The 21,970-nt window shown below is 37.4% G+C and overlaps 1 protein-coding gene across 1 annotated transcript; it reads right to left on the reverse strand.

Moving 5' to 3' along the window:
* Positions 1–14,458: 14,458 nt before the first annotated feature.
* Positions 14,459–20,345, reverse strand: LOC142540838 (putative boron transporter 2). The gene is made up of 12 exons (XM_075647254.1): positions 18,985–20,345; positions 18,478–18,560; positions 18,197–18,389; positions 17,988–18,126; positions 17,240–17,405; positions 16,871–17,037; positions 16,600–16,773; positions 16,392–16,487; positions 15,986–16,123; positions 15,556–15,875; positions 15,184–15,454; positions 14,459–14,961 (listed from the first exon to the last, which is right to left on the reverse strand). Exons 1-12 carry the CDS (start codon positions 19,086–19,088, stop codon positions 14,647–14,649), a joined length of 2,166 nt encoding a protein of 721 aa, XP_075503369.1. The 5' UTR covers positions 19,089–20,345; the 3' UTR covers positions 14,459–14,646.
* Between the last annotated feature and the right edge of the window lie 1,625 nt (positions 20,346–21,970).

Genomic DNA, 21,970 nt, shown 5'->3' on the forward strand with positions numbered 1-21,970 from the left:
CGAGTCCCGGTCCACGCAATATAAAATAGCTAACGGTGGATTGTGAGGTGATCTGTTTCGACCCATCAATTTACATATAAAATTGGTTAATCCGTCTTGTCATCTAAAATAGATATGTTGAATCGATGTATTTTGAATCTACCAAAGACATACTCATCTCCTCTATTAACTTGTTTTGACATCTTTACTTATAGTTCCACACGTTTATAGCAAAAACTTGTGTGAGATGGTCTCATAGGTAGTATTTTGTGAGACAGATTTCTTATTTGGGTCATCCATGAAAAAGTATTACTTTTTATTGTGAATATCGGTAGGATTGAACCGTCTCAAAGATAAAGATTCGTGAGATCGTCTCACAAGAGACTTATTCCACATTTATTGATTTTTTGGTCATTTGGTTCAGCTTTTTATATAAAACAACAATATTTATAACTTCATGTTATAGCAAATGATTGGATGTTAGAAAAACCTTTTAAATTTTATATTTCATAATAATAATAATTTGCGTGGCTAATTAATTAAATTTTTACAGCAACCGAAAAACTACATTGTGAAATATTTAAATTAGTCCAAAACTTATCAAAAAAACAAATGTAAACATTAATATTGAATCTTCTTTAAAAACATGTTATAGCAAATAGTTGATAACTTATAATATACAACAATGAGTCTTTTTACCTCGACCTTTATTCGAACTTAGTATTATTTATCAAAAAAATCCCTTCAAATTGTAAAAAGTAGTGTGTGTATATATATTAAGAAAATTCAGGTTAAATTTGTACTCAGACTGAATCATCAAAACTTGAACTCGTCAAGAAATCACTCGAACAACTCAAACAATATTGAAACGAACTCGGTCAAACTGAAATTGAGACGTCAAACAATATTGAAACGAACTCGGTCAAACTGAAATTGAGACGTCAAACAATATTGAAACGAACTCGGTCAAACTGAAATTGAGACGAGCTTTGGCTCGTACGATACAATAACTAATCACACATATTAGATTTCATATACTCTATAGTAAGAGCGCAGTGCTGTTATATTATATACATATTTTTATTAATTATTATGTAAAAAGAATATCCGTGAGATCTATGAATACAAGAATACGTGTTATATTGGACTTTCAATCTTCATTTAGCCCATTTACAATGCAATACTATGGCCCGATTGCCAGTTTAGGACATACACTTAAACGAGGAAAAAAAAAGATTCTCTCAAAATGAAAGTCCAAAATAAAAATTGTAAGATCTTTTTTAAAAATTAATGGTTTTTCTTTTTTAAAAAAATATCTTTCCACTACTTCAAATTGCACCATCAAAATCTCTATCTATTCTTCTCCAATATGCCCTTTTCTAAAAAAATAATGTTGCCCAATTTCTCATTTTAGAAACAAGATTTCGTACTAAGATTTATTTTTTAATTCATGCTACAAATTTTCTAATCCAGACAGGTGGGATAAAGTTTTGGCAGTGGTGTAGTCTGAAAATCGAATTGACTTGATTTGGTTTTTATGCCTTATAATTTATAAATATCAGAAACAACATAAATATCGTTCATTTATGTTACATATGTAGTGCGTGTATGTGAGATCTCTGATCTTCATATTATAGATTCTCTATTATCTCGTCTCACGAACCAAATACTATGGTGTAAAGCTACTAATTGTGTCATGTAGGACAATTCTTTTTCAAAGTTTTACATAAGATTTATATATATATATATATATATATATATATATATATATGGAAGACCTAAAAAGTAATGACAGATAATCTTTTAACAGCTCATGTTAAGTAAAACAACCCTAATTATATTGAAATATATCATAGTTCGAGTACATGTGCCATGTGACATTTGAATAAATTACAATACAAAACCCTTTTTTATATTATTGTTTTGCTCAAATAATATTAGGGTTATTTCATAATTCTGGTAAACATGCACATCTCCACCAACTAATTAATGATTCATATTATAAGTTTGAATGGATGGATCACATGTGATTCACCATCGCTTAGCTCATCTAACATATCTTTTATTGGAAGAGATTCAAATTTAAAATTAACTTTTACTGTTTTTACAAGGCAACCCAAGAAAATCTAAAAAGAAGTTCATGTATTGGTTGCTCAATCACTATTTATAGGATTTTAGAGTTAGAATACACGTACTGTTATTTTCGGTTATTTTTTATCAAGTTACAGTCAATTTACGGTCTTAATCTTCTAATATGTAAAAAAAAAATTCATTTTCAGTCATTTTTATCATAGTGTTGGCATGACGTTGGAAATGATGACACCGACACTTTAACTTGAAGTAACTAGATATTATTTATTAGGGTTTATATAATTGGAAAACAGATTTTCTTGTAAACTTTAAAGGTGAAACATTGAAACACCATTATTAATTAGATTCTATAGTAGAAATGTGACGCGAAGAAAACGCTTTTCCTACAATATATATAGTATGTACCGAGTATATAACCATTTAATTAATAAACCAAAACTCGTTAGGATTCTAGCTTTTGGACAGTTTTGCATGTATCGAAATTAGCCCCTACTGTCCAAAAAAACAAAAGCCACTTGTCTTATACCGGCTCATGTTCGAACCTTCTCCCATTTGTAAATAAAAAGAAAGAAATTATAGCCACTTGTTATAGAATTATTCGAAATTATAGTGTTACATATATACATATATATATTCATCATCATTTAAAATTTTCACCATAAATTATTTTTTACCTTTTCAAATCGATATTCTTAGGTCGACCATTCGAAATTTCTGTCCCTAAATTTTTTGACCACTACTTTTTGGAAAACCGTGTACATGAAAGTTGGTAATAAATTTTTGTGAGCCAAAATTTGTAAAGAGATGCGAAGATAAAGAGGTATGATTAAAGAAAAAGGAGAAGATCATGTTGGGAACACTTGTACGAAGGATCGGACTTGCAATAATAGATGTTAGGTCAGAGGTCCTTATATTTTAAGAGACAACAATGGTGTTCGTGTATGGAATCCACCAATTTGTGTGTCCTAAAATTTGATTTGATGCCTGCCCTTGTCGCCCATCCTTTCAACGTCTCAGACCTCATTCATGCGTAAAGGCACTAAAGCCTGGAGTATCGGAGAGTGTTAGATTAAGTATCTTACCAGTAAACATGTGATTTGAGCTTTATTGAATTTTAATGTAAAATTATTTTTTATTTTAATAATATTTTATGGTTTTATCCAATTATTACATTTATTTTATTTGTATATCGATGTAAATTGAATAGATAAAGCTCTTGAATATACAATAGGTATCATGAGATTTGTGTCTCAACGTAAGATCAATGAAACTCATTAGGAACCATATTGTATATTCTAAACTGGTTCCTAGCCGATTTAGTCATCTAAAATTAGGATAAAAGTTGCTCGAGTTTGAGACTAACATCGGTGATGTAAACGTCATGTTTCATTGTAAGAGCGTAGAGATTTTTATCCATACAGATGAGTGATCATTTGATTATGCACTGAACAACAATCCATCGAACTTTTTAGTGGCTATCACTTATTGAGCGGAATTGTCTGCGGTTATGGTTGTTCACCAATAGTCTTTTGACCTAATACAACATGGAGGCTCTGCGTACTAGCATGCACTTTAATCTGTTTACCGACTCCATTGAAGGTCATCATGTGGCGAGGTTGGGTGTAGTTTCGAAATAAGTTGAAGTCAGAGAATTGTATTCGGGGATTCACTCATCGCTTATGAGCGAAGATGTAAGTTCTAGGAAATTCGAGTTACGTAACCTAAATGAATGCAATTTAGGGTTTTATTAAGATGTGTTTAATTATTTTAATGCATTAAATGCATGATTATTGCATTGATATGTGTTTTATTTCATGGTTTTATTAAGGTTTCATGTATCAGAGCTTTTAGTAGTATTTCGCGCTCGAATGAGGAATGGAGACCGAAGACAGTTAAGGAAAAATATTTTTATTAAATAATTATTTTTAATTATTTAATATATGGTGTAATTAAAGGTGACTTTCGAAAATGGTCATTGGTATGGTATTTTTACTCGTCGGGTCATATTTTGAACCGGAATCGGGGGACTTATTGAGGGTTTGAACAATATTTTCAAAAACGTACCTAAACAAATACTTTTCAATAGTGTTTTTGAGCTTAATGAGATTATTTAATGCCTAATGAGCCCAAAATTTTACTTAATCCTATTATTTTTTATTAAGATCCCACTATACACTGAATATTATATTAAACCTACCATCAAAAACCCTAAACCTACCGCTAAACATTTCGGCCCCCCTCTCATTTTTTCAGCGGTAGCATTTTCGAAAACTCCAGCCTTCTCCTTCGAAATTCTTCAAAGTTTTTCAAAGAACTCCTTTCCCGTCTCTCCGGTGCAAGTTCTACGCGATTATCTCAAAGGTTTCGAGCGTAAATACGCAAAGGCACGCCTATATCTCGTTTTTCTCATTATTCAAATCAATATATGTTGGTTTGTATGTTTTTGGCATGAGAAATCTTAGATGTATCACGTTGTGTAGGTTTTATACGATTTTGGCACGAAATATGCATATTCCTTTACATGTAACTCACGTTCTTGATTTGTTTGCGTAAGGGGCTGCTAAATCAAGGTTTTAAGGTCTGTACATGTCGAGATCTGAGGCGTCAAGGTGCTGGAATAGGATAGGGGTCGAGCTATAGAGAGAACCGATCAGATCATTTGGGTGCTAGTGACGATTGGCCGATCGGGTGAAGGGAAGAAAAGGGCACGACCATGAAGGGCTGAATCAGGCCGTGGTGCGGACCTTGGTGGGTCCAAGTCGTGATCTAGGGAGGTCTATGTATGGCTGGTTGCGAGCCGAGGGTAGAGCGAGGAAGGTGTGGCTTGATTACGGGACTCGCGTGTGTTGTTGTTAGAACCATGCACGTCCGCACGCATGGGGGCTTTAGGCGTGGGTTTGTGAGAGGGTCCACGGCTTGGTCTTGGTCCTAGGGTGGTCTGGTTCGAGGCTGATTTGGTCGATTTTGGGCTAGGGTCGATTATTTGCAGGATAGGTGCACTAGGGTTTGGTGGGTGCAAGTGCAGAATTTTTCTAGCAGCTGTATGGTCATTTTCGAGGGTCTTAGGTGGTCTGAAACAAGGGGTTAAGGGCTGGTCATGTAGGTTCAAGTCATGGTTTAAGTTGAGAAAAGTTTGGTTGAGTTTCGTGTTTGATTGGGTTAAGACCGGGACACCGGTCCAAGTTTTAAAACGAATCGTATAAGCTATTGAATGGGCTCGAGTTTACATCTAGAAAATGATTATAAATATGTTTTGAGGTGTTTTAAGGAGTTCGGTTGGCTTCGGGTCGATATTTTGAGGTCCAGTGGTAAAATGGTCAATTAGGATTTCTAGGGGCAAAATGTTCATTTTGCACCCGGGTCGAGTTAGCAGTCTTAGCAGCGCCCTGAACACTAAAATTGCATGTTCAAAATGTATATGTTATTACGAACATTAATATTTATGAAAATACATTGCATGCTTGATTTTAAAGAAATTTACGTATATCCATGATTTTTGTAAGTGATGCATATGATGATATGTTTTGAAGGATGTGAGTTGGTTGTGACTAACACGAACATGTAAGGCCAAGACTCAGTGAATGGGTAATAATGTCGCTGATATCCACGCCGCCGGGTACCGCGGTTATACATAGATGGACGGTTATACATATATGGATCCATTGATTAGAGCTGATACGAAAGTGACAACTAATAATCTGAATTCAATAAAAGGAAATGAACACGTATATGTTGATATGATGAGATATGTTATGGATACGTTTATGTTTTGACATGTTACGTTTAAGTTCATGCTTTTAAGATCATGGAATGTATTTTAATTATATTACTTTTCACTGTTGCGTGTTATGTATATATACTTGCTATCACGGTTCAGATGTGTTGAGTCTTTAGATTCACTAGGTGTGATTGATGCAGGTGAGAATGATGATGTGGAGACTGGAGGCGCCGAAAACTGAGTAGGCGGAGCTGGGTGTGCGCACTTTAACTCGAGGACTATACTTTTTGCGCACAATATATGTTTTGAGTCAGGAGTGATACATTATGTTTTATAAATTTTACATCTTTTTATATGTTGATGGTTTGGCGGGGTTTTGACTGTTACATTTGAGTTCTTCTAAAATGATAGTTTAGGAATTTGACGAGGTTAAATTATTTGATTGCAGCATTTTTATTCAGTAGCTGAATGCTTTTTTTTATGCATGTGGTTGAGCTATTTTCGAAAATAATTTTTTAAAAAATAATAATAATAATTCTAGTAATATTTTATTAGCACGAGTCGTCACAGAAGATATTTTATGTGATTATATGAGTTAAGAGTGCAAGAAATATCTGGTCAAAGCAAGACACATGCTTTAAGAAAATGTATTTCCTTTGTTGCACATACGATGTAACTATTGTTACTCAAATATACATCACATCTTTATCGAATTCATTTGCGACTCTCAATATATCAATGATAGCAAATTTGATCGAGATATATTAGTTGAAAAGACGGTATTGTATGCTAACAATTACTTAAGCTTCTTGCATGCATTATCAGTGATGCCTATGGCATCAGGAGACAATGCTATTAGACGTTCTTATCATCATCCTATTAGTGCAATCACTTGAGTTATGACATTCTTGATCAAGAGGTTGATGAAAAGAATGAGGATAATTAGGGTGAGTCCGAATAAGAATAAATATTGTTATGAATCACATGAAGTTGTGAACTCAAAGTTAGTTGTATATTTGAACAATTGAGGTCATACAAATATTGGATTTTGTGTGCCCGTTAAGATAGTTGAATTTAATGAATTGAATTTGATGACCAAAGTTTGATGGAGATCAAACAGCTTGCTAATATATATATATATAATATAATATAATATATATATATATATATATATATATATATATATATATATATATATATATTATCATGTATCAGTAGTTGACTATGCATGGTATTTTCAAGAATAGAAAATACTCTGAGAATTTTTTTAAATAATAAAAATATAAAATCATGATAATGTTAGAATCATAGAAGGCTTGAAATATTATATTTATATATGTGTTATAAAGGAGTTTATAATATAAATAACACAAATATATACAATAAACACATAGAAAAAAAATCAAGTCTAGATTTTCTCCATCTCTCTACTTGGAAGAAAATTTCTGCCCCATCTTTTTTCTTGAAATTTTGACCGAACCCTCTCCTTCACAACACTGCCGTGTCGCCGTCGTATTTTGAGAATTTCGACGATCTAATCTCGATGTAAATTTTGTATAGATATCTAGTGCAGTTTACACGAGGAACGAAGTTTCTGATCGTGAACCTGATTAAAATATTTGAGAAATTTCGTAAGGATTTACAAGAAGAGTTATTACTGCCTATATATATAAGTATTAACATCACTTAATAAATAATTGATATTATAATATTTGTTAGGATTAAACATTTATTATCAGCTGGTCAAAATATCTGACTTTTATTATATATGTAATTTATTTCTTTATATTTGTGGTTAAGCAAAGCCTCATATCAGTTGAAGGATGGACATGAGGAGCAATATCTATTAGAGTATCAACTATGAGCCAAAATGTGTTATGAGCCCAAATTCAATCATGAAAGACTTAAGTCCATCAGGCCCGGAGACATCCAAAGGCCCAACTAAAATAGCCTTTGAGAAGCCCAAGATAGTTAAAACGTATGCTAGGAGGAACAAGGGAGAGAAACACGTGAGTGGGGGGGGGGGGGTAATAAAATAGCAGTTAGAGGGGAGGAGGGAGGCATTCAGTGATATTTTCTATTGAGTGAGCACTAGCTGTGGCTAGGGAGAGAAATATTGTACAGAGCACATAAACTCTGGGTTTTCATTTCTTCATTCAATATAATTTTTCATTTCCTTATTAATCTATCTCTTGAAATTGTGTGTGCGTGATTCTCGGAATTCTCTGAGCATAACATTGGTCCGACCTGCCGGATCCGAAGGACGCACAAAGAAGATGGCCTGCACACGTAATGATGCGAAGTTTGAAACAATGGAACGATCAGTGAATGGCTTGCAGGAGAGTATGCTGCAGGTGCAAGGAAGGCTGGATAAACTTGATCAAACGCTCGGCGACTTCCATGAGCTGAGGGGACTGATGGAGCAGCTGATTAAAACACATGGAGGAGGGAAGGGTTCTGGTCATTACGAGGAGACGCTAGGAGGAGGGAGGGAGGAGAGCGCGGAAGCTACCGACGTTGGCGAACACGAAACAATTACAGAAGAAATGAGGATGGCGTTGAGGAGAATCAAATTACCTGTGTTCGAAGGAGAGGACCCGATGGGTTGGTTGGGGAAAGTGGAGCAATACTTCGATGTTCATAACACCCCAACCGGATGTAGGCTCAAACTGGCTTACATTTGTATGCAGGGATCCACCATTCATTGGTTCCGTTGGATGAAGGTGAGGATCCCTAACATGAACTGGGATCGATTTGCGGAAGAATTGATTAAGAGGTATGGTGGGTACGAAGCTAATCCATTCGAGCTCATAGCCTCACTGAAGCAGGGACAGCAACCCATTGACACATATATCGAACAATTTTAGATGTTGGTTGCCCAGATTGGTGACGTTCAAGAGGACCAATGTCTGGGTTATTTCATGAGCGGGTTGCGGGAGGAGATTCGTCGGCGAATGATTGTTCATAATCCGCGGACGGTGGATCGCGCGATGTTGTTAGCAAGGGGGTTGGAAGTGGAGTTGTTCGGTAAGGTGATGGATCGTGGCAGAAGTAGATCTGGGCTTGGCCAGGGTCTTGAACAGAGAGGGCACATGAATATGAATTGGGCTAATCAGGCCCATTCCACTGATAAGGATCGCCATCCTAGTAACCCACCACCACGTCTTAATGCAAGAGCGTTGGGTCCAGGAGAAGAATACCCGCACAGGCCGCACGCCCCGACGAATTACGGAGGGGGGTCGCGATCATATCCTGGCAGGAACAGTGGCGGAACAACGAGGATCCAGTCACCGAAGAATCGTGATGGTAGAATCATGTCACACCAAGAGTTTTTGCACAGGAGAGAGAAGGGGTTGTGCTATAAATGTGGGGAACCATATCACCCCTTACATCGATGTGTGAATAAGAGTTTAAGGGTGACGATTTTGGCGGAAGAGGATGGGGAAGAAGTCGAGGAGGGCCAGGGAACAGCTGAGGAGGGAATTGACCAACAGCAGGGGGAGGCTGAAGCATGGTTGGGAGCCCCGGTTACTGAATACAATACGCTGGAGCTGCCAATGTACTCCGTCAGCGGTATTAATCAACCGCAGACACTGAAAATGAAGGCGAAGGTAGCAGGATGAGAGGTGGTGGCGATGGTTGACAGTGGTGCGAGCCACAACTTCATTTCGAGGAATTTGATTGCTGATTTGGGAATCAAAGTGGATGGGGGGTGAAATTTAGCGTGTGCCTGGGGGATGGATGTCGTGTGGCTTGTCAAGGGTTGTGTAAAGGGGTAGAAGTCGATTTGGGTCTTTGCCAGATACAAATCGAGGGGTATTTATTTGAGTTGGGTGAACTTGATCTCATTCTGGGCGTTGATTGGATCCGAACTTTGGGCGACGTCATGCTGAATTGGGCCAAAATGGAGATGAGATTTACGTGGCAAGGGCAGACTGTGTAGATACGAGGGGACCCGACACTCAGTAGGTCCGTGGTATCGTTCAAATCGATTGCTAAAGTAAGAGAGGTAGAATTCTGTGGAGTGATACTGGTCAAGTGGAATGACAGCGTGATGAGCAAAATAGCAATAGAGCAAGAGGGTTCCAATGGGGCAATTGACAATCTCCTCTCCCATTATGGGGTAGTGTTTCAAGAGCCCACAGGACTGCCTCCTCGACGATTACAAGATCATGTCATAAACATCAAGGAGGGGTGTGGACCGGTGTCGGTGAGGCCATATCGCTACGCCCATCACCAAAAAGATGAGATGGAACGCATGGTGCGAGACATGCTCAAATCGGGTGTCATACAGCCAAGTAGCAGCCCATACTCCAGCCCCGTCATTTTAGTAAAAAAAAAAGATGGCAGTTGGCGATTTTGTATTGATTACCGGGCCTTGAATGAGAACACCATATCTGACAAATATCATATCCCAGTGGTTGAGGAGCTTTTCGATGAATTGCATGGTGCGAAGTACTTTTCAAAGCTGGATCTCAGGTCGTGGTATCACCAAATTCGGGCTCAACCCGATGATATTCCAAAAACAGCGTTTCGAACGCATGATGGGCATTACGAATTTGTGGTAATGCCCTTTGGTTTGAAAAACGCCCCGGCAACGTTCCAATCCACAATGAATGAGGTATTCCGGCTTTATCTGAGGAAGTTTGTTCTTGTATTTTTTGATGACATACTAATTTACAGTGAAGGGTGGGAGGAACACTTGCTGCATGTGAGAATGGTGCTTGATGTACTGCTGCGTAACAATCTGGTTTTGAATAAAAAAAAATGTCACTTCGGGTTGAGTCAAGTAGGCTACTTGGGACATATTATCTCTGGTCAAGGGGTAATGGTGGATCCAGGCAAGATAACGAGTGTGAGTCAGTGGCCGAGACCGAAAAACACAAAGGGTTTGAGAGGATTTCTGGGGTTGACGGGTTACTACAGAAAGTTCATTAAAGATTATGGGAAGAATGCTAAACCATTAACAGACCAGCTAGAGAAAAATAATTTCTCCTAGAATGACATGGCAGAGAAGGCGTTTGTCCAGCTCAAAGAGGCTCTTAGCACAGCTCCCGTCCTTAAAATGCCCAATTTTAGTCAAGAGTTTGTGGTGGAGTGTGATGCATCAGGAGTGGGACTAGGAGCAGTGCTGGTCCAAGAGTGTAGTCCCATCGCCTACTACAGTAAGGCACTGGCTGAGAGGGCTTCAACAAAGTCAACGTATGAGCGAGAACTAATGGCTTTGGTATTAGCTGTCCAACATTGGCGCCACTATCTTTTGGGGCGGAAGTTCACGGTGATGACTGATCATAAACCACTAAGAAGGCTCTTGCAGCAACGAATTACCACTCCTGACCAACAATATTGGTTGGCCAAACTGCTCGGTTACGAGTTTGAAATCAAGCACAAGGGAGGGTTGGAGAATGGGGCAGCTGATGCGTTGTCACGGAGAGAAGACATGGGCGATTTGATGGTTTTGACAAAAGCTGAATGGGTTGAGTTAAACAAACTTAAGAAAGTGGTTTGGGAAGATCAAGAGCTGAGGAAGGTTATTGAAAAACTTCAAGGGGAGGACAGGGGCAACACCCATTATATGTTAGTCAATGATTGTTTGTTGCACAAAGGCAGATTGGTGGTTCCGCAGTCGTCACAGTGGGTCACCAAATTATTAAACGAGTTTCATAACACTCCAGTTGGGGGTCACGCCGGTGCACTACGAACATATAAGAGGGCAGCGAGTAATTTTTATTGGAAGGGAATGAAGGCAGATGTCAGAAAGTTTGTAGCTCAGTGTTCGATTTGTCAGCAACAAAAGTATGAGGCCACCAAGCCCGCGGGATTACTCCAACCGTTGGCACTACCGGAAGTGGTTTGGGAGGATTTAGCCATGAATTTTATCACGGGACTCCCAAAATCAAAAGGGTATGATGTAATATTGGTGGTAATAGACAGGCTATTCAAATATGCACATTTTCTGCTGTTGAAACACCCCTACAAGGCAAGTGTAGTAGCTGAGCTGTTTGTCAAAAATGTGGTGAAATTACACGGGGTTCCAAAGACGATTGTGAGCGACAGGGATGCCGTATTTATGAGTCTGTTTTGGTCTGAAATTTTCAGGCTCCAGGGAACCCAACTAAAAATGAGTACAACGTATCACCCTCAGACCGACGAACAGAGTGAAGCGTTGAACAAGTGCGTTGAGACTTACCTACGTTGCTTCTGTTCAGAGCAGCCTAAGAGTTGGGCTCAGTGGCTACATTGGGCAGAATATTGGTACAATACTTCTTATCAAACATCAGCAAGAATGAATCCATTCGAAGTGGTATATGGGCGCAAGCCACCAAGCGTGACTCAATTTATTCCGGGAGAGACACAAGTGACAGCGGTATCACAGGCATTAGGGGACAGAGATGAGCTCTTACGGCAACTCAAGTATAATCTAGAAAGAGCTCAGCAGCACATGACGAAACATGCTAACAAAAAGCGGCGAGAGGTTCAATTTCAGGAAGGAGACATGGTTTACTTGAAGTTGAGACCACATCGGCAGAATTCAGTATGTTCCAGAATTGCTCAGAAACTTTCTAACAGGTTATATGGGCCATTTAAGATTGAAAAGAAGGTGGGGACAGTTGCCTATAAGTTACAGCTGCCCGAGGGGTCGAGGGTGCATCCAGTTTTTCATGTTTCATGCTTGAAACGAGCAGTGGGCACCTTTGATGTTGAGCTCAAACTACCTGAGGAAATCGACACAGATTTGCTCATGACTTTTGAACCTGATGTGGTTTTAGCAGAGAGGATTAAACATCTCAAAGGGCAGCCCTGTCAACAGATTTTAGTGAGATGGAAGGGACGATCCGAAGAGGAAGCTACGTGGGAGAGTCTAGAAGATTTTCAAGGGCAGTTTCCTGATTATCGCCTTGAGGACAAGGCGCATTTTTAGGAGGCCAGTAATGTTATGAGCCCAAATTCAATCATGAAAGACTTAAGTCCATCAGGCCCAGAGACATCCAAAGGCCTAACTAAAGGGGAGGAGGGAGGCATTCAGTGATATTTTCTGTTGAGTGAGCACTAGCTGTGGCTAGGGGGAGAAATATTGTACATAGCACATAAACTCTGGGTTTCCATTTCTTCATTCAATATAATTTTCCATTTCCTTATTGATCTATATCTTGAAATTGTGTGTGCGTGATTCTCGGAATTATCTGAGCATAACAAAATGTTAGGCACATGAGTCCGAAAAATGACGTGTCTTATTGTTAATGTTATCTAATATCATCTTACATATATTAGTCTTATATATGTTTTTGTTGCAGACACCAAAGATTAGTTTTACCAATTATCAAAAAATAATTAAAAATATGTTGCAGGTTTATATAGAGAGACCATGCATGTGTGCTCTATTAATACTTTAAAAGAAAATAGTTGGACCGAATAATAGGTATATAGATGGTTTAGTTTAGAATTTAAGATAAATGGAGACATGACAAGTGAATTGTTGCACATAAACTGAGTATTTGGCCAGGGAAGCAGGTCGACCAGTATGTTTCTATAAGAAAGGAAGTAAGTTTTATTACATTGCTATTCATAACGTTAAAATCCGCGTGATTTGATGTGCAGTGGATTTCAAATTTACTTTAATTTTGTCCGGTCGATTAAATCAAAGGATTTGAAGTCCATTATCTCAAATTTATCGATCCAAACACAAATTAAAAATGATATTTTAATTTTTTTTACAGTGGTCAGCAAAATCCATCAAAATCTACAACTTCACGCTCCTGAAGTGACAGGAGCAACTATATTATGGTAACCAAAGCAAAGCAAAGCAAAAGTGCACAAGAACATATAAGATAAGATTCTCTCGGTGAGAGGGAAAAGTAGTTCTGAGTTTCTCATTGCTGAAACGGACATTCACATCACTTCAAATTCAATTTATCTCCACATCAATGGCTAGGAAAATATAATTACTATGTATATATATACATACATATATATATATATATGTATGTATGTATGTATGCATGGGGTGATCAGACGTGTACGTAGTAGAAAAAAGATAGTCGACTCGCCGTATCTTCTTAAAATTTTTTATGTGAGCGAGCTCAAAATTTATTTCGAAACTATTGGGATTTAGGTAATAAATATTAAAGTTGAAACAAATTAAATAATACAGTGTGGATGAAATATAAAATTGTGTGTGCATGTAAGATTCACGTTTATAATATCTAAATATTATTTTCTAAACTGCGTTTTGTAAAGAAATTAACTTCGAAACATAAAACTGTCGCTAGTAGTTTTGTAACTTTGCTTTTAGATTAAAAAAACAAACAAATTTCGGAATAAAAAATATTTTAAAGTGAATATTTACCAATATATTTAAAAATTTCTTGGCATAAAACTTTGCTTGGCAAGAGTTCACTCTTCTCCATAGAATAGGTCCGCCATTGTGCAATTACAAGAACAGGAGACCATGACATGGTTTATCCATTCAACATTGCTCGCGATCCGTCAATCAAGTGACTCAAGCTCTTGCTTCTCAGGCCTTTTCTAGGAGACATGATTTTGTATATAGTTATTGTTTTCCTTTATTTCTGTGTTCTTTTGTATCTTCAGACTTGTTCGACTGCTAATATAAATATGTTCTTTTAAAAAAAAAAAAACAGAGAGAGAGCTGCAGACAGAATGATGTGCTTTAATAAACACTTTCAATAAGCATATAAAGATCAAAAGTTTCAATAGAGTAGTGACACTGAAATACAAAAATAAACAGTTCTGAAAAGTTAGACCCAATAAAATACCTTAAAAACATAGTACTCTACACAAGACCTCTCGAGAACCATTCTGGGATTATAATGATGGATCTATCAAGAGAATTTTTTTCAGGTCATAGACGATGATGAACTGTGACTGCTTTTACCGAGTGGGGATGGACGTGGACTTGGAGTCTGCTTTATTTCAAATCCTTTTCCACTTGATCTTGTACTTCTTTCGGTTCTTGCTTCAGTCAGCCGAGGCGAAGCCATCTGAGATAAACGTGGGCTGTAAACGGATCTCATCTCCTCATGGGGTGATAGGGTGGAACTCGTTATTTTCGGGCTATGAGCATGCCGTATCTCACCACGACTTCTTGTGATAATTTCATCTAATACCTCAGCACTATCAATATTTGGGGATCGTCCATGTGTGCCTTGATCCTGTACATTAACGTTAAAAACATAAACATACAATCCATCAACATATACAAGGGCAGATCCAGAAGGAAAGTAAGATGACGAGAAGGGATTGTGACTCAAACTATGTGTGTAATTTCTTAAAAAATTTACATATCTCCCACCAAGCTGCCTCTCTCCTATAAATCTTGGATCCGCCCAGGATATTTAGTACATGTGGGTAGAGAAATACGCATAGAAACTTACTTCAAAGGATAAATTATAAGTTATGGCAGGGGCTTCTTCATACTCTGCAGCATCTAAATCTGTTAAATGAGCTCCTTTGAAAAACTTGGGAAGTACATACTGTCGTACGGGGACAAGAAGCATAATCAACAGGGGGAAAAGGACACCAGCAATTGGGATCCAAGTTAATCCAAAGCAAAGAAGCAAGTACACCGTCTGAAACAAGGTGAAAATGGCTATTGTTTTAAACGGTACTGTCTCCACGAAGGTTGCATGATACTCTTCCAACACTCTGCCATGTTGCAAGAATATGCAGAAAATGCTCAGTTACTCTGGGAATGGAAAGGTACATACAAATAAACAATACAAAATAATTATAGAGGAAAACTATACTTGTATCGTCGACTAGGAGCAGTAAAGAGCAGTAATATTCTCTCCCAAAATTGATTTCCAGGCAAACTTTCGATAGCCATGAAGGCGAAGTAACCCCAAAGGACTGAAGTTGGAATCTTTTTTAAAAGGGGCATGGCAGCAACACATGCTCCAGATAACAATGATTGAAGTAGATTGCTTAGGCGTTGTTCTTTAACTTCCATGGGTAAAAGATCATCAATATCCTTATCCACGTCGAAAACCGACTCATCTACAGGGGCATCCATGTAACCACTTGTAGAGGCTTGTTGGATTGTTGAATCTTTCAACTCTTTCAGTCCCTGCTTTAAGAGTTGAATTAGAGACACGTCACACGTGCTAAGTTTACATATATGTAGATGGTTTTTGCCGCTCAAAAGACGTATAATATAAGTATTGATTCAAAACATACCAGAGCAGGTGGAGTTTGAAAAACAAGAGGTGTTTGCATTTCATTGTAAGCTTCTTTCATGCTCTGATACAGCTGAGACAAATTTGCATTTTTTTTAATGCTTTCTCTAGCTGTTGAAGATAGCTTGTTCCGCAAAAGCTGGTTCAGTAAGGAATTGAGACAAGTTCGATTATTTGATATTGAAGGATATCAAGTCTACTAGCACCACAAATTTTATGGCAAGAAAAATGATAATAAAGCTGTTCAATCGACCAATATTTTGTAAATATCACAAAGAATCCTATATCATTTGTAAGAAATCTAAAAATTTCAAGTGCACCACAGATCAAGTTTTTTTCATTTTTCACTTCCATATTGTACTAAATATATACTGACAGCAGCTCCAGCTAATTGTTAAATATATTACCTGATGCTTCAGAGTGGCCAAACTTTTGGTATGCATTGGGGATTGTGGAATAACGCCATTGGAGGGAGGAATGCCAATAAGACCACACAATATGACCTGACCAAGAATATTGAGAATAAAAGGCTGTACTATGAAGTACACTCAAGTCCAGTATGTGAAGTTGCTATTAAAGCTGTGTTAACTCGATAAGAACGAAAAAATTACTCACCAAAAAACCCAATAGAAGAAGATCATAGTGATAAGAGGAAGGCTTCTTTAGATTGAACTCTTTTTGTTGGGAAAGCTGAGATGCAACACTATGATCGAAGTAGTAAAGTACAGCGATCATTGTGGCTGGAATAAATGCTCCAATAATATAAAGTAAAGGAACATTCATCATATCCTGTCAACAATCCAAAAATATTTTTAATGCTTCAAATTAAAAACCACACAGAGTAAAAACTCATCTTTCAAAATATGGGAAATCTAATTTGAAGCACCTTCATGACTGTCCAATTTGAGTAGGCACCTGCAGACCATGGATTTGGGCTAACAAGTCGACGTGGTATTCCTCTTGGAACATCATTAACTGGTATATACGATACACCAGTCCACACAAGCACCATCAACGGGACACCATAGTCTGCAATAAATCCTCGCAGCCATCCTGCATTATATTTGAATTCATGATATTGATCCCATTCAAGATCATTTAGCAAACTAGGAATATATGAAAAATAAATAACAAAACAGCGTGCTTACCTATGATATGGGCACAAAAAAAAAAGACTGAACCAAAAACTGGAATATTTTTTAATGAAAATATTGATTTTTTCTTTCGTAATTTTATTTATAGTGTCTAAACAAACCTGCTCCATACCGCCAGGACCTAGCTTTACGGCTCCTAAGCGCAGTAAGAAGAAGGCCAAATGACAGAACCAGTGCAAACATTCCATTTCCGAAGCGCCAGGATTGTGACAGTGCAGTTTCATTTGCATTTTCTCTTTGAGGAATTCCAAATTCTTCCACAGCTCCCTAAAAGAGAATTCAAGAAGGCTGCTAAGAACTTTCCAAAAGTTATGACAACTACAGCTAGGATCATTGGATTTGGTTTTGATGAGTGATTTTCAGTGAATTGATTTAGAATGATTATTTTTTAGAGAAATTATGAATACTCCGATATAGGGCCTACAAATGTGTTGGAAAGACCATCTAAAGCTCACAACTTTTTATGCCAGATTTTAAATATGTATATCTGAAATCCATAAATCAAAACTCAGCCTAAAAGAGAAAATCAGCAGATTGTCACAAAAAGACCAATATTTTTAAATGAATTGCTCATCAATTATTATTTTATGATCTATTTGGTCAAATCAAAGGTAAACCACATTGTTCAAATCATTAGGTTGACTTAAAATGGGATTCTGATTCCAACTTCCTTCGAGGAAGTTAATGATTTAGAAACTTTCTTGTAGAATCCCTGGTGTAACAGTTAGTTTATTTGCAGAACAACATGAATATGTTCAACCGAATAAATATTCGTTTGTAATAGGCTTCGCTTCAAAAACAAAATGTAAACAAAAAAAGGAAGATGAGAAACTTTCACCTGATACTCACACGAATCGCCTGCTGCATGAAAAGCATTGCAATTAAGAGGCCAAATAATTCACCAGCCACTCGAGTAAATCGATTGATCAATGAGCATGCCCCCAAGATGGCCAGCAAGAAAAGCAAAAGTGCTGTCCACACGCAGACCCTAAACACGAGAAGGTTAAGCTTCATAACCAAAGACAAATACTTGAGATTCAAGAGTTTAAACTTAATACCATCCCGTCCAAGCTAAAAAAAGCTTCTGCCCCAAATCTTTGCGATCTTTGGCGAAATTGAACATGAAAGTGTACATTAAAACTGTTGGCTCAGCTACGCCCAGTATAAGCAGCGGTTGTCCTCCAAAAACTGAGTGAATCACACCACAAAGTGATGTTGATGCAAGTGTTTGCACTGCAGTCAAGGTTCCATCTGCAGAAGTTGGGGTGTTGTCAAGGATCACAACTACCTCATACGAGATAATGGCAGAGCAATGATATGAAGCAAAAATCAAGCCTACCGGTGTTTCTTTCTAGTTGCTCCCCAAAAGATATAACTGGAATTGCTGATGCAAAGAATATATATGTTGTTGGAGCCAAAATCCTTCAAAACCATAATATGTTAGTAACTTACATGCATCCACATTCAAGTTGTACAAGGAAGAATTCAGTCACGGATGGACCTAGGAATTCCATCGAGGAAGCCTAGACGAGAAAAGGTCCGATCTCCACGGGTCCAAACTTGAACTTTTGGAAAAATTACATATATAATTTCATATTTTTCACTTAAAAGGATAACCAACGACTTCATCCTTCACTTCAGTAGATATTACTTAAATTAACCACAGCAATATATTAACGCCAAATTGATAGCAAGAACAAAAGAATATTCAAATCGGAAAACCTTCAAGAATCAGTTCTCCAAGAAAAAGTACAGTGCATATAATGAACTACTTATACATCTCTAAAGATAATAACTAGCGTCATTAAGATGGATTTATATTTGAGCTATAGTTAATTACAGGTACCTGATACCGGCACGCAATCCACCAATCCAATCTTGTTTATAGCAGAGAAGCCTTCCTTTAAGATCATTTTTTATTCCTCGTAATGGAACAAACGTTTCCTCCATGATGATTCCAAATTTACTCTTACAAGAGCAATTCTTTTCTCTTTTTTATATGACAAAAAGGAGTATTAAAAAGTGACGTTAAAACACAAATTTGAAGGGCCTCGAGAGGTCAATATCATCCAAGAATACAAAGATGTGTTGGTATAAATACAATACCTATTTGATCATTCAAAAAATGACTATGAAGTAACTATGGATGCTTTGGACCTTTCAAGAGGTCCAAATTCATAACTGTAAGTAAAAATCAGAAACTTACATTTTTTTAATCTATATGGGAACTGGAAAGAACAAAAGAATTGGTTAGCGACGAATTAGCCTTCGGAGAAAGGATATTGGCCTGCTTACATTACTAAAGAAAAGAACCAAAAGCTGATCAAAAATTCCGATTAACGAAATGAACAGGTTCCTTGCATTATTTTAGAAACTTAAACTAACGGTTGACTTCGGAAAAGCTCAGATCCATGGATTCAGCACCCTTTTTTTTTTTACATTAAAGGAGCAGCTTTCTACTCATCAAATACTCTCTGCCAAGTTCTCACAGAATGAGATGAAAAAAGGGAATATTGAATACTTAAAGATCAGTTACATGGTAGAAACAATTATACCTAACCTCCAAATTCTTACAGCAAAAGTCTCAAATTTTGCAAACTGAAAAGGGACAAAAGTGAACTCCAGGAATAATTAGCGAGACCCCATTTACTAAAAGACTGAATTAACACTTGAGCACAAGTCCAAGGAGAACGTCACAACAAGAAAAACCCGAAAAATTAGCGAGAGCCCATCATTCATGAAGAGGAATCAAACTCTTTAAACCAGTTTTGAGCAAATGGGCATTAACAGAGGGAGTAAGATCTGAAAAATGGTATCTCCTCAGAATTACATTACTCAGAAACAAAGACCCTTTTTATGAAACGGACAGATCAAACAACACAGCTGTAAACACCTTAAATTTAATGGGATTTGAGAGCTTTCGAGGAAGCGAAAGTCGCACAATGTACCCACACGAATAAACGAAGCTAGGAATGAGCAAATCAAGGCAAAGAGAGAGAAATGCAGCAGGTATTATTATAATTTTTCCTTCAGTTTTTATATAAATATTATTAAAATTTTTGAGAGAAACAACTCTGCGAGAGAGGAGGGATAATTGGTGTGAGTGAGCAAAGGTAGTGGAGCGGTGAGTAAGAATAAACAACTCTTTGTGATGCCCAAAGCAAGCAAACAAACAGAAAATAATTGAAGATGGAAAAAGTAGTATTTTATAAGGGAAAATGGCGTGTGAGTGTATTAATACGCTACTTTGTTCTAGCTGTATTTCATGGTCTAAAGCGAGAGAATATACATGCAGGGTGCAGAAGAGAGCTTGCAGCGGACAGGAAGGGGAACCCAAATATTATATATTTTTATTTATAAATAATATTTAATTTGTCCCTTCTCATCCAATAATAATACAAGTCTAGTGTTTACATAACTAGTATTCATTTTGTTCTTCTACTAATATATATTCTATTTAGTATATTGGTTACTTCTATGAGAATATAAATTTCCAGTAGTAGCTAGCATAACAATTCCAATAACAACTAATATTCCAGAAGCTGGTAGTTTTCCAACAGACAGAATTCCAGCAGATAGAATCAGCAGCAGAAAGGTTCAGTAGCACGAGATTCCAGCAGACAGTCTCAGGAGGATCTGTATTCGTGGGAAATGATCATGCCTTGGAAATCGATGAGATCGGTACTATTAAAATTAAAATGTATGATGGCACTATTCGCATCATTCAGGAGGTACGACATGTGAAAGAACTGATGAAGAATCTTTGTCCTTGAGGCAATTGGATGACATCAGGTGCAAAACCCGTACCGAGAATGGGATCATGAAAATTGTGAATGGTGCACTTGTGGTTATGAAGGCGGAAAAAATTGCTGCAAACCTGTATGTACTTTTGGGAGAAACACACGAAGAGGCATAACTAGCTGTTGCATCAATTAGTTCGGGAGAAGAATTAACAGTGTTATGGCATAGAAAGCTCGGGCATATGTCAGAACGAAGGTTGAAAATTCTCTCAGAACGGAAGCTGATGCCGAGACTTACAAAAGTGTCATTAACCTTTTGTGAGCATTGTGTTACCAGTAAACAACACAGATTAAAGTTTGACACTTCTACTGCCAAAATCAAAAATATACTGGATCTGATTCATTCAGATGTTTGGCAAGAACCAGTTGTATCCCTAGGAGGAGCGAGATACTTTGTCTTGTTCATTGATAATTTCTCTAGGAGATGTTGGGTGTATCCGATAAAGAAGAAATCAGATGTTTTCCAAGTCTTCAAAGATTTCAAAGCGCGGGTTGAATTTGATTCTGAAAAGAAAATCAAGTGTCTGAGGACTGACAATGGAGGAGAATATATCAGTGACAAATTTGATGCATATTGTCAACATGAAGGCATCAAAATACAATTCACGACGGCTTACACACCTCAACAGAATGGAGTAGCAGAGCGAATGAACAGAACCTTGTTGAACAGAACAAGATCTATGTTGAGGACTGGGGGTTTAGACAAGTCATTTTGGGCGGAAGCAGTCAAAACCGCTTGTTATATTATCAATCGTTCTCCTTCAGTGGCGATTGATTGGAAGACTCCGATGGAGATGTGGACCGGGAAGCCGACATATTATTCTCATTTGCGTACATTTGGAAGTTATGTGTACGTTCTATACAATGAGCAAGAAAGATCGAAGCTGGATTCAAAATCCAGAAAATGTATCTTCTTGGGTTATGCTGATGGAGTAAAGGGGTTTCGCTTGTGGGATCCTACTGTTCACAAGCTTGTCATCAGCAGGAATGTTATCTTCGAGGAAGATAAAGTAAAGGGAGACAAAGGCACAC

This window comes from Primulina tabacum, chromosome 3 (genome assembly GCF_025594145.1).
Source record: "Primulina tabacum isolate GXHZ01 chromosome 3, ASM2559414v2, whole genome shotgun sequence".
Lineage (NCBI taxonomy): Eukaryota > Viridiplantae > Streptophyta > Magnoliopsida > Lamiales > Gesneriaceae > Primulina > Primulina tabacum.

What these genes read in the sequence shown, in the direction of transcription:
- LOC142540838 (XM_075647254.1), bottom strand. Translation starts at nt 19,088, where the DNA reads ATGGAGGAAACGTTTGTTCCATTACGAGGAATAAAAAATGATCTTAAA. An exon ending in GTCCTGGCGGTATGGAGCAG is followed by an intron (nt 17,038 to 17,239) that starts GTTTGTTTAGAC and finishes AATATAATGCAG; the next exon opens with GATGGCTGCGAGGATTTATT. An exon ending in CAAATTGGACAGTCATGAAG is followed by an intron (nt 16,774 to 16,870) that starts GTGCTTCAAATT and finishes GATTGTTGACAG; the next exon opens with GATATGATGAATGTTCCTTT.